Consider the following 13,379-nt stretch of genomic DNA (forward strand, 5'->3'; position numbering starts at 1 on the left):
AATCCCATCTTTCCACAGCCTTTTAATTCCACTTATACTACTCACCAAAAGGTACATAGTCCATCCTCAGTTGCCAGGGCAAATGTAAGATCATTTAACTGGCACCAAAGCTTTATCCCTCATTTACAACTAATTTACCTTATATGAACCAGACTCTTACTTCATTTTTAGCAACTACCTTACACTTTAGGTTTAAAACTTCTAGTTAAAAAAACTATAGTAATATTAATTACTTTGCTTTTTCTTACATTATCTTCCTGCCATCAGTTTCAGGATGTTGATTTTTAAATCTATTTCCAAACTGCAAAGTTTTCCTGTGCTTAAGTTCACATCCTCCATCTTTATCTCTGTCCCATTCAGCAAAAGATCCAACACTCTACAAGAAGACTACAGTCTGTCTTTGTAAAGATAATAACTATTCTATTACACAATCTTAAAACATTCCTTGGAGCTGAAGAGGTGGTACAGCTGTTAAGAATGATTTTGACTACCCTTCCAGAGAATCACAATTCATTTCCAACATCTACATCAAGTGGCTCACAACTGCTTGTAGTTCTACTGCCAGAGAAAACAATGCTTTCAATCAAAAATAATTATGTTACTAAAATAGTAAAAATAGTTGGACAGTGAATTCAAAAGTACAGTTTTAAAGATGACTAATGACCTCAAGTTGTTCTCAATTGAATGGATAAATACAAAAAGGCTCAGGGCAAGGATGGGAAAGTTAACAATTTCCATACAAAATTCAGTTGAGAGAGAAAGATTATCTCAAAAAATCGAGGCAAAAAAATACTAATTTAAAATCCTATGAACTATAGGTCCAAGGAAAGGCAGGAGGAGGTACAGGTTTGAAGATCTGGAGTGTGAAGAGCCCAGCAGGAACTTTGACTTTCACACCTCACTTCCTTCAATGGCCATTACCAGTTGCAAAGCATACCTATGAATAATGAAGAAAACCAATGACAATAGGCATAAGCTTAATGCTATAGCCTGTAGACCAATCAATCAACCAACCAACCAAAGAAAATACGTGGATTAAAGGGAACAGGGGATGGAGGTAAGGGCAGAGGAAGAAATTTGGGGAGAGATGTACAATGCAAAAATCCTTATGGAAACCTTCTACAAATGAAAGGTCCTGAAGAGTAAACATACACACATATAAAAATATTTTTAATGGAGTGACTGGGTACTGGAAGGACACCATCAAAATCAGATACAGCACTTAAAAAAAACAAACAGTCCTTCCAGTCTGGGCCAGAGCACTGAGCAGATCTTGGGTGGCAGCTCTGCCCCCAATCTCTAAGAACCCAGAGGAAGCAGGGATCCCAGGTGCTCTAACTCAGGCAGTATCTTAGGTAAGCAGACAGCAGGGCCCGCCCTAAACAGGGAGTAACTGGGACCCACAAGGTCCCAGGAAGTCACTCCTGGCCCAGAACACTGGTCCCTTCCAGTCTGGGCCAGAGCACTGAGCAGATCTTGGGTGGCAGCTCTGTCCCCAACCTCCAAGAACCCAGAGGAAGCAGGGATCCCTGGCGCTCTACCTTGGACAGTGTCTTAGAAACTAGTTCTGGGATCTGAGACCTGGATCAGACCTCTGCCAGGTCTGCTGTTTTGTGGACCCCGGATTACACCTGAGACATACTGGAATGTCCACTCAACCCAGAGCCATAGAAGAACAACTAAACTCAGAGCTTCAGACAACATATCCTGAGATATTCTAGAGGAGACACTGCACCCAGAACAGCAGACACCTAGCTGGACTGCTACCTTGGAGGCACCATATCCTGAGGCATCCTAGAGGTACCACTGTAATCGGTGAAGCTGGAAAAGATCACAGAGACATCTGGACCCCAAGAAGATCAGACACAAGCTAGATAAATGGAAAGGCAGGCTTCAGTCAGAAACAGCAAGTACAGGCAGCACTAGAGTTAACCAGATGGCAAAAGGCAAGAGCAAGAATGTAAGCAACGGAAACCAAAGTTACATGGCATCATCAGAACCCAGCTCCCCCATCAGAGCAAGCCCTGAACACCCCATCACACCAGAAAAGCAGGATTCAGAATTAAAATCACTTCTCATGATGATGATAGAGGGCTTTAAGAAAGACATAAATAACACTCTCAAAGAACTTAAGGAGAGCACTGGTAGACAGATAGAAACCCTTAAAGAGGAAACACAAAAATCCCTTAAGGGATTGCAAGAAAACACAACCAAACCGGTGAAGGAATTAAACAAAACCATGCAGGATCTAAAAATGGAAGTAGAAACAATAAAGAAACCACAAAGGGACAATACCCTGGAGATAGAAAACCTAAAAATAAAAAAAAAAAAAAAAAAGATCAGGAGTCATAGACACAAGTATCACCAACAGAATACAAGAGATGGAAGAGAGAATCTCATGTGCAGAAGATACCATGGAAAACATTGACACAACTGTCAAAGAAAATGCAAAATACAAAAAGCTACTAACCCAAAATATACAAGAAATCCAAGACACAATGAGAAGGCCAAACCTAAGGATAATAGGTATAGATGAGGGGGAAGACTCCCAACTTAAAGGACCAGTAAATATCCTCAACAAAATTATAGAGGAAAACTTCCCTAACCTAAAGAAAGAGATGTCCATAAATATACAAGAAGCTTACAGAACTCCAAATAGTTTAGACCAGAAAAGAAATACTTCCCGCCATATGATAGTCAAAACATCAAATGTACAAAACAAAGAAAAAATACTAAAAGCAGTAAGGGAAAAAGGCAAAGTAACATATAAAGGCAGACCTATAAGAATTACACCAGACTTCTCACCAGAGACCATAAAAGCCAGAAGATCCTGGACCGATATCATACAGACCCTAAGAGAACACAAATGCCAGCCCAGACTACTATACCCAGCAAAACTCTCAATCATTATTGATGGAGAAACCAAAATATTCCATGACAAATCCAAATTTACACAGTATCTCAACACAAATCCAGCACTTCAAAGAATAATTGATGGAAAACTCCAACACAAAGAGGGAAACTACAACCTAGAAAAAGCAAGAAAGTAATCTTCCAAAAACCGTAAAAGAAGGTAGCTACACAAACATATCTCCACTGCCAATAACAAAAATAAACAGGAAACAGCATTTATTTCTCCTTAATATCTCTTAATATCAATGGACTCAATTCTCCAATAAAACAACATAGACTATCAGACTGGATAAGTAAGCAGGACCCAGTATTTTGCTGCATTCAGGAAACTTACCTTTGTGAAAAAGACAGGCACTACCTCAGAGTAAAAGGTTGGAAAACAATCTTCCAAGCAAATGGTCCCAAGAAACAAGCTGGAGTAGCAATTCTAATATCAAATAAAATCATTTTTCAACCAGAAGTAATCAAAAAAGATAAAGAAGGGCACTTCATATTCATCAAAGGAAAAATGTACCAAGAGGAACTCACAATTCTCCACATCTATGCCCCAAATGCAAGAGCACCCACATACATAAAAGAAACTTTACTAAAGCTTAAAGCATATATTGCACCCTACACAATAATAGTGGGAGATTTCAACACCCCACTCTCAGCTATGAACAGATCATGGAAAGAGAAACTAAACCGAGACACAATGAAACTAACAGAAGTTATGAACCAATTGGACTTAACTGACATCTATAGAACATTTCATCCTAAAACAAAAGAATATACCTTCTTCTCAGCACCTCATGGTACCTTCTTGAAAATAGACCATATAATTGGTCACAAAACAGGCTTCAACAAATACAAAAAGATTGAAATAATCCCTAGTACCATATCAGACCACCATGGACTAAGACTCGTCTTTGACATGGACAAAATCAACAGAAAGCTCACATACACTTGGAAACTGAACAATGCTCTACTCAATGATAACTTGGTCAAGAAAGAAATAAAGAAAGATATTAAAGACTTTTTCGAATTAAATGAAAATGAGGACACATCATATCAAAACTTGTGGGACTCACTGAAAGCAGTACTAAGAGGAAAAATCATAGCTCTAAGTAAGTGCTCACAAAAAGAAATTGGAAAGAGCATACATTAACAACTTGACAGCAAACCTGAAAGCGTTAGAACAAAAAGAATCTAATATACCCAAGAGGAGTAGACAGCAGGAAATAATCAAACTCAGGGCTGAAATCAACCAAGTTGAAACAAAAAGAACTATACAAAATATCAACAAAACCAGGAGCTGGTTCTTTGAGAAAATCAACAAGATAGACAAACCCTTAGCCAGACTAACCAAAGGGCGCAGAGACAGCATTCAAATTAATAAAATCAGAACTGAAAAGGGAGACATAACAACAGAAACAGAGGAAATTTAAAAAATCATCAGATCCTACTACAAAGGCCTATACTCAACAAAATTGGAAAATCTGGATGAAATGGACAATTTTCTAGATAGATACCAGGTACCAAAGTTAAAGGAGGAGCAGATAAACCATCTAAACAGCACCATAACCCCTAAAGAAATAGACACAGTCATTAAAAATCTTCCCACCAAAAAATGTCCGGGGCCAGATGGTTTCAGTGCAGAATTCTTTCAGACCTAACAAAAAAGGCCTCTTACAAAATCATAGTGAAAAAAATTTAAAAAGTCATACGGAAACTGACTACAGTAGAAAGCTCCTGAAGCATATATATTCATACTCATGTATGAAAATTATAAGTGAAGTGATTATGTAATGCAGGGGAAACGAGCTCAATTAAACAACACATATTACCAAAAATACCCTCTAATACAAGAAATCAGTTATCACTTTTTGAAGTGTTAACTTAGAGAACCATTCCTAACACCACAGGCCACAGTCAAAGCTATTAATTATCCTCATTAACGTAAAGGCAAGAATCTCAAGATAGTTACTTACTTTCCTTCCAGAAGACAAGAGTTCACTTCTAACACCCACACCAAATGAATCACAACTAACTGCCTGTAACTCCAGCTCCAGAAATATTCAATGCCCTTTTCTATCCTCTAGGGATACCTGCATCTACGTACAACATACACACACATACACACACAGCATACACACACACACACACACACACACACACACACACACACACACAGAGAGAGAGAGAGAGAGAGAGAGAGAGAGAAATAATTTAAAAAACTACGTTTGTACCTCAATAACCAAGTCTCCAAAGAGTTAAATGGTACAAGAATTCAAAAGTCCAGATAAATGATCTCCCATCTGATTCAATGAGCAGAAGAATAAATTCACACAGTCCACTCAGAGATAGGCTAAGAAACTAGGTAGCTTACATAGAAACTAAACCTAAGAGTGATTCTAAATAAAAAGAGCTAGGCAAAGAAAACCGAATAAATCAAAATTTAAAACCAAGCTGACCACTGGCCCCATGCTTAAATGAGGAGGAGATATAGATGTGAATGAAGACCATGAGTGCGGCAGGACAAACAAGCACTTTGAGTGTCATACATCATATCTTTTGGTGGTTTGGAGATTGAATTACGGGTTTCATAATTCATTTATAAATATGGAAAAGGACCTGCAACAAACTCAGTGGTCAAAGGAATACTTATAAAGCTGAATCATGCATACCAAAAAATAATAATACATGTAATGAATGGGGTGGGGAATTGCCTTTAAGAGCAGATGGAATTGTGGGGAGGGATATCTAACAAGGAAAGCCTTCAGAAATGTCATATGGAAATCTACTACAATAGAAATTCCCGGAAATAGGTATGCTTAAATAAAATAAAGTGACCGAGTCATAGAAGGACACCTGCCCCTTCCAAGACACCATGTTTTAAGAAAAAAAATCCAGATTTAGAAATGGGCTATCACTTTCTAAAGTGCTGGTCAATGGTGTTCCATAGACTCCACTAACACTACAGGCTACTGGTAAAGCTATTGGTTCCTTACTAAAATTTCACAGTAAAATCTCAAGGGAGTTTTAATTTGGGGAATGTACTACAAACTTAAGTCACAAAACATGCAAAAATGTAAAAGGTGCTGAACTAAGATTTACCTTTACTGTCTATGTTTCATAGTGTCAAAAGGTTCTACATACTATCAGAGGTGCTAAGGTCAATCTGACTCATACACTAACCTTGTGATGTACAAAATGGACCTTCCTGCAAAATACACTGGTGCAAAAATAGCAGAGATGTTATAAAATTAAAAAAGAAAACACTCTTTGACTGGATTTAAGCTCACTCCATTAGGTGGAGCCCATACTTGACACTGTTAAACTAGCAAGAATCTATGATTAGATAGGTCCAGAGCCTTAAGGGAAATCTTACCTGTATGATTCTACTGAATGAACATAAAAATAAAATGACTCCTATAACAGATTGCTATGCCTATTGATCAGTGTATCACTCAAGCATCATCAGAGAATCTCCTTACAGTGGCTGGTAGTTAAAACAGTGACCTACAAGTAGACACCATGCACTGAACAAGAGACTCTAGTGCTCAACCTTGAGTGAGATGTCTATTTCAAACCCCTCCCCTCCAGGCTCAGGAAGCTATATCAAAGAACAGGCAGAAAGAGTTAGTTGAACTAGAGCTGGAAAAAGACTTCCATCAGACAACATTTTTTAAAAAACAACAAAGCAGATGCACATGCCTTGTACAAACTCAAGCCTAACAAAATCTCAGGATGGAGCAGAGAAATGGGCACAGATCCCACCCCTATCTAAGAAGTGATAGCTATTGCGGAAGGGAAAGTCTATTTTCTTCAGTGTAGTAAAACTGATTATACAACCACTAATAAATAAAAGCATTAAACAAAAATAATTTAAATCAATGTTGCTACATAAACGATTTACACACAGAAATAATTCATATGATTAGAAAATAGTATTAATTCTCCAAAAGGATGCTTTAAAACAACCAGGAACATTGGACTAGAACACTAAAAACTTGTGCCAATTTATCCTTGGGCTACTTTCTATAGACTTTCATAAAACACAAGAGTTGTTCCTTCTGAAACACTGCACCATGATTCAGTGTGCAGGAATTATCTTGTAAATCAATATGGAAAATAAAAGCAATCACCTGGGGCTGCTTGGTCATCTTTCAAAGTTCTGTCTTCATCCCCCAAAGTGCTGGTGAATATACTGCACCCAGGTTTTTCTGCAGCTTCTTGGAAGTATGAAATTAAACAAAATGATGTACATTAAAAGCAAAAACACATTATGTTCTTTTATATATGCCAAATAATAAAGATTCTTATAATAAAACACAGAATCCCCTATAGTGTTGTCAACAAAAGGCTATCATCATGCTCAAGTGATATGCAGCATCCAGTTGCCTGCTAGCCCAATTCTGACAACTTTAGTATTATCTGCAAGGAATACCTGCCAGGTCAATTGTGTCTATTATCAATAGTTTAACAAGAGAAAAAATTGTGCAATCAATCCCTTCACAATTTCAATACTAGAAAAAAAATAATTTTACTTAGCAAACAACTACTTCTAAATAAATTTCTTTACAGAGTGAGATAAGAAATATACACATTCAAACCTAAGTTACTCATTTTTTAGAGTTTGTTTCACAATATAAAACAGTCTACAAAATTGCTTATTCTGGATGAAAATACCATACATATCATGCGAATAAACAGGACACATAAAAACAACTGTCCCATTTTTCTGGAACCTTTTTATGCCACTCCTTCTGTTCACAGAAAAAGATGTAGTCAATATTCAACTATAAAAGTTTTTTTAATTATTTAACAAAACTTAATTGCTACCGTAACTTTACCCTTCATTCAGCATTAATTCAACTTTACCCACCAGACTATTATTTCACTTTGAAAAACTGCCTTACACTCCAGGTTCAAAAAGAAAGTTCTTTCAAATATAAAATCAGTCAACTGTCAGTATAACTACACCCTTCCTTAACAACTAATTTACCCATATAAAAACCAGACTTTTATTTTTAACAACTACCTTACATTCCTGGTTCAATATGTCTCCATTTAGAACTCCAGTAATATTATTCACATTATTTTTTTTAACATTGTCTCCCTGCCATCATTTTCAGGACATGACCAGCGCCAAGAGCATAACATTGACATTATCACTAAAGATTCCAGCTAAGGTTCTGAAAATGGCTATTCCTGGAAATTTCAGGATTTCTTCTATCTCTAAGACAAGAGTGTCCCTTTATCCAGACTTCAACTCACTTACTTGTTACCTTTAGCTTCAGATGATCTGGTCATGTTTTATACACTCAACGAGAAGTTTATCAATAATTCCTTCTATTTCAAACCATTGGGTTTCTTCTGGCTTTGCTCTACACCTAATCCAACTTTTAAAAGTGTTTACCTCCACCAATACTTCAAAATGAAGTACTCCTTCCTACGTCACCCCTGAGCAGTGACTCAAGTTACTGCTGCTAAGTCACATTCTCATCTACTTCTCTACTCAGAAACAACAGAATCCAGCTTAGCAAGAAAAAAAAAATTTTGGAAAGGAGCTAGAGAGTAAACATTCTGAAGACTACATATGATCCTATGTCTGTACATTCTTTCTGTGTTTTAAAAATAAAGCAAACCAAAACTAACCAAAGAATATAAAAAACAATCTCATCAGACAGTAACAAGGGCTGGATATGGCCCTCTGTATTATCCTCTCTAACCTCTATGAAAGAATCCTAGTTTCAACTGATTTCTAAGTATAGTCACATGTGACAATGCTTTCTTCTGTTTAAGTTCCCACCTCTATGTCTCTCTGTTCCAGTCAGTGAATGTTCCAACCTCTACTTTATACTAAGCTTAAAGGCTGTCTTTGGAAGTGAGCTTACATGTTCCATTACACCATCTTAAATTTATCTTTGGGCCTGAAAAAATGGTTCAGCATTTCAAAGTACTTTCAGTAGCCCTCCCATTGAACTTGAGTTCAGTTTCTAACACCCATATCAAGTGACTCCCAACTGCTTGAAACTGCATTTGCTGATTGCCTTCTGTCTCTGTAAATGCAGGAATGTGCAAAAACACACATGCAGAAGCACATGTACAGATAAATTGTAAAAGATATTTTTTACACTCCTAATTCCTACATAACTATATCCAAGATGCTAGAATGGTAAAAATTTGACAAAGAATTCAAAAGATTACTTTTATGGATTATTAATAACCTCAAAGTGGATGTAAATAAGCAGGTAAGTAAATTAAGTCAGTTCAGTTCAAGGATAGAATGAGAGTCTCAGCAACTATAATACAAAATTTATCAGGCAGAAGTTCTGCAAAAAATATCCAGGCAAAGAAAAACTGAATAAATCAAAAACTGAAATCAGTGGAGCACTGTTCCAAGAAAGAGAGAAAAGGAGGGAATGGCTTAGAGATGAGAGTGGCCGGCAAGATGGGGGACAGTGAGAATTACAACTCATCTCCTTCAATGGGAATCAATCACCAGTTACAAAGCACGTATTTGTGTAATTATAAACTTATATAACAAACCAAACTTCCACAGGCACATTTTTAAGTGCTGTAGGAGTATGACTAATGGAGAGTATACACACAAACACACACACACACACACACACACAGAGAGAGAGAGAGAGAGAGAGAGAGAGAGACAGAGACAGAGACAGAGAGAGACAGAGACAGAGATACAGAGAGACAGAGAGAAAGAGGGAGACAGAGAAATTGAGATTTAAGGAGTTGGAGGAAGGGAGAGAAGTATAGGAAAGCAAATGACAAATCCAGGTAGAAAATTGTAATGCTTATTTTAAAAATCTCCTGTCTAAAGATTGTGTAAATATTGCTCACCATTTATTCCCTTATGTGTCAGTAAGAGCTGATCAGTCAATAACTGAGCAGGGGAAAGAATAAGGCTGGACTTCAGATTCCAGGGAGGGGCAGAGAGGGGGGTGAGAACAGAGGATTCACCACATGGAGAGGCTTCCAGAAATACCATGAAACAACACCTGGAGCACAGAGAGCCAGATGAATACTAAAATGCAAACATCTTGGGGATTTGGGCTGAGAGGTAGTCAGATTAGAGGATTAAAATAGATTAATAACTGCTCAGCTACTGTGTCACAAAAGCTTGATTAAATAAATCTTATAGTCTATATCTCATTCACTCGTGAGCTAGCCAGGATAAACAAGAAACTGCTACTGATAAAAGTGACTTAACAAAGTAGTTTTTATTTTCTGAAAGTATCACATACATATGTCATGCTACATGGAAAACCCAGCTGGTACTCAACTTGAAGCTTCACATCACACTTATTGGCTAAGGTTCACAGTATGAAAATGTACTACAGACACTACTAGAAGAAAAAAATCCTCAGTCTCAGACAACTATGAACCCTCTGAGCTATCATATACTTCCAAGGAATGCTAACTGGTACAATAGTGACAGGACTGTTATGGAATGAACCAGTTTTTTGTTGGATTTAAGACTTACCCATGAAATGGAATCTATAACTGACATTGTCAATGAGAACAATACCTATGACAAGATAGGAATTCCGCTCTGGAGAAAAATGTAGCATTGCTATACTGGTAAATACAATAAAATGACTCTGAATGACACATGCATTGATCTTTGCATCCCTCAAGCTTTATCAGAGAAACTTCATTCAGTGGATGGTAACGAACATAGAGACCTACAAGTGGACTGCATGAAGAAAGTGAGAGAACCTGGATTACTCAACAAAACATGGCATGCCTGTATCACACCCCTAATATCAAGGCTCAGGAATCTATGTGAAAGTGCATAAAAAGTTAGAAGGATTGGAGATGGTAGAATTATTCAAGGAGACAGGGTTTTCCAGACCTATCAGAAGAGATGCACAAATGAACTCACAGAGATTGTAACGAACTGTAAAATTGCAGGTCAAAACTGACAAAATCTTAGAATGAAATGGGAAATAGAAACAAATTCTCAGCCCTAGCTAAGTACAGCTTTATGAGAGACAAGATTTGTCCAGTGGAATAACACTGAGTATCACACCAAGACAGACCTGTTCAAGAGTAGTCTGAAAATACATATAAGACTCCTATTTGTATGTGCTTCTCTTTCTCTCCTTTTGTTTTAAGACATGGCTTCTTTGTATAACAGCACTGGCTGTCCTGCAATTTGTTTTGTAGATGAGGCTAGCTTCGAACTCACAGAGATTCACCTGCCTCTGCCTTCTGAGTGCTAGGATTAAGGGCATACACCACCAGGGAAGGCTTTTTCTCCTTGTTAATAGCAGGAAAAACAGGAATTCAGGTGAACAGTGAGCTATGGAAAGATCCTGGAGGAATTGGGAGCAGAGAATATATGATCAAAATAAAGTGTAACAAATTCTCAAAGAACCAGGACATCCTGAGTTTTGCAGGAAAATGAATGGAACTAGAAAATAGGATCCTGAGTGAGGTAACTCAGACCCAAAAGGACATGCATGGTATGTACACACTAATAAAGTGGATATTAGCCAAAAAAAAAAAATACAGAATACCCAAGATACAGTCCACAGAAATCAAAAGGTTAACAAGCTGAAGGGCCCACGTGAGAACATTTTAATCCCACCTGAAAGGGAGAAGAAAGCAATCACAGGAGAGGGAAGGAAACAAGGAACCTGAGTGGGAAAGTGGACAGGGCAGAGAAGAGGGGGAACATTATTAGGGATTGGGTGGGGAAAAGGCCTGAAGCCCTGGGAGCCAGCAGAAAGAATAGAAAAACGCAACCTTGAGAGGTAGGAGGTTAGGAGAACCCTCCAGAATGTACCAGAGACCTGGGAGGTGAGAGACTCTCAGGACTCAAAGGGAGAGACGTTAGATGAAATGCCCTACAGTGGGTAGAGGGAACATGTAGAGCCCACCTCCAGAAGAAAGACAGGGCATCAAGTGAGGGATGCGGTTGGTATCCCAGTCAAAAACTTGGACCCGGAATTGTTCCTGTCTGAAAGAACTGCAGGAACAAAAAAGAAGATCCTGAAGAAAACAAGGTCCCAGTGACAGGCCAAACGCAGAATCCAGCTCAAGGGGAGGCCCCAAGGCGTGACACTTTTACTGAGGCTAAGGAGTACACACAAAAAGGGACCTATCATGACTGTCCTCCAAAAAGCCCAACAAGCAGCTGAATATTTGCAGCAAAGCAGATATTTGTACCCAACCAATGGACAGAAGCTGCTGACACCTGTGGTTGAATGAGAGGAAATCTAGAAGAAACTGAGAAGGAGAGAGACCCTGTAAGGAGGACTAGCAGAATCTATCAACCTGGACCCCAAGATAGCGCATCCACTGAGCCACCAGCCAGTCAGCATACATCTGCTGATAGGAGGCCCCCAATACCTATACAGCAGAGGACTGTCGGGTCTGGGTTCAGTAAGAGAAGATGCACCTAACCCTCAAGGGACTGGAGGCCCCAGAGAGTGGAGAGGTCTGGTGGGGTGGGGGGTGAGGGATGGGAGAGTAAGGACATCCTTGTGGAGACAAGAGGGGAGGAGACATGGGATGTGGAAACCTCAGAGGGAGGACTGGGAGGAGGATAAAATCTGGAGTGTAAAAAAAATAAAGATTAAACAAAATTTTAAAAATCAAATAAAAAGGAAAAAGAAAGAAAGCATTCAAAAAGGAAAACAAATATTTTAAACAAAGGTGCTACTTAAATTTAAGTTTTAGGTATATCAAAACATATAATCAGGAAATAGTCTAATTCTCTCAAAAGTAGTAACAAGCATCATTTACTCATCACAGTGAAAATCTCTACCAATTTAACATTGGTCTACCTTTTGTATTTGATTTCTTAAAACAGAAAGGTCTTTCCTTTTGAAAGCACTACACTATTCTTCAATGGACAGAAATCATATTGAGAGAAAATCACCTGGGGCTGCTTCTGTATTTCCCAAAAGAGCGTTTCTTAATCTCCATTGTCTGGTCGTTGGTTTTTTCCTTGGTCTTTTTGGAACTTTTTGGAGAAACAAAATGGAAAATAAAAATTATGGGCACTTAAAAGTTAGAACAAATTACATTCCTATATTAATGCCTAATATTAAAGAATATTATGATAATTGATACTCTAATATAGTGCTGTCATAAATAGACTACAGTCATTCTCATGTGATACATGTTTCCAATTAATTTACACTACACTATTAATATTTTATGTGAAGATAACGTGCCAGATTAATTGTGTATCTATTAACAGTTTAAAAAGATATTCCAGTAAACATGCCTTAACAATTTCTTTAATAGAAAAATTTCATTTTACATAGTATACATTACCAATTCTTAATAAAATATTTTTATTGCTGAGATCATATACACTTTTGATATAAAGATAGAAATTTGTAGATAAGAGTGGCTATATTAAAAATTAGATATCAAATAATCTAATGATATTTCTGAAGGTCTTAGAAAAATAAAAACAAGCCAAACTAAAAATCTGCAGAAGG

General features: G+C 37.6%; 1 protein-coding gene across 1 annotated transcript in view; it reads right to left on the reverse strand.

Annotated features, from left to right (window-relative positions):
* Nucleotides 1-13,379, reverse strand: part of LOC117694412 (sex comb on midleg-like protein 2) — a 77,680-nt gene that overhangs the window by 41,596 nt on the left and 22,705 nt on the right. Inside the window, exons 6-7 of the mRNA XM_076918583.1 lie at nucleotides 12,809-12,892; nucleotides 7,041-7,127 (exon numbers count right to left, since the gene is read on the reverse strand). Coding sequence (XP_076774698.1) covers nucleotides 7,041-7,127; nucleotides 12,809-12,892 — 171 coding nt within the window. The remainder of the gene's footprint in view (nucleotides 1-7,040; nucleotides 7,128-12,808; nucleotides 12,893-13,379) is intronic.

Source organism: Arvicanthis niloticus, chromosome X, assembly GCF_011762505.2.
Source record: "Arvicanthis niloticus isolate mArvNil1 chromosome X, mArvNil1.pat.X, whole genome shotgun sequence".
Taxonomy (NCBI): domain Eukaryota; kingdom Metazoa; phylum Chordata; class Mammalia; order Rodentia; family Muridae; genus Arvicanthis; species Arvicanthis niloticus.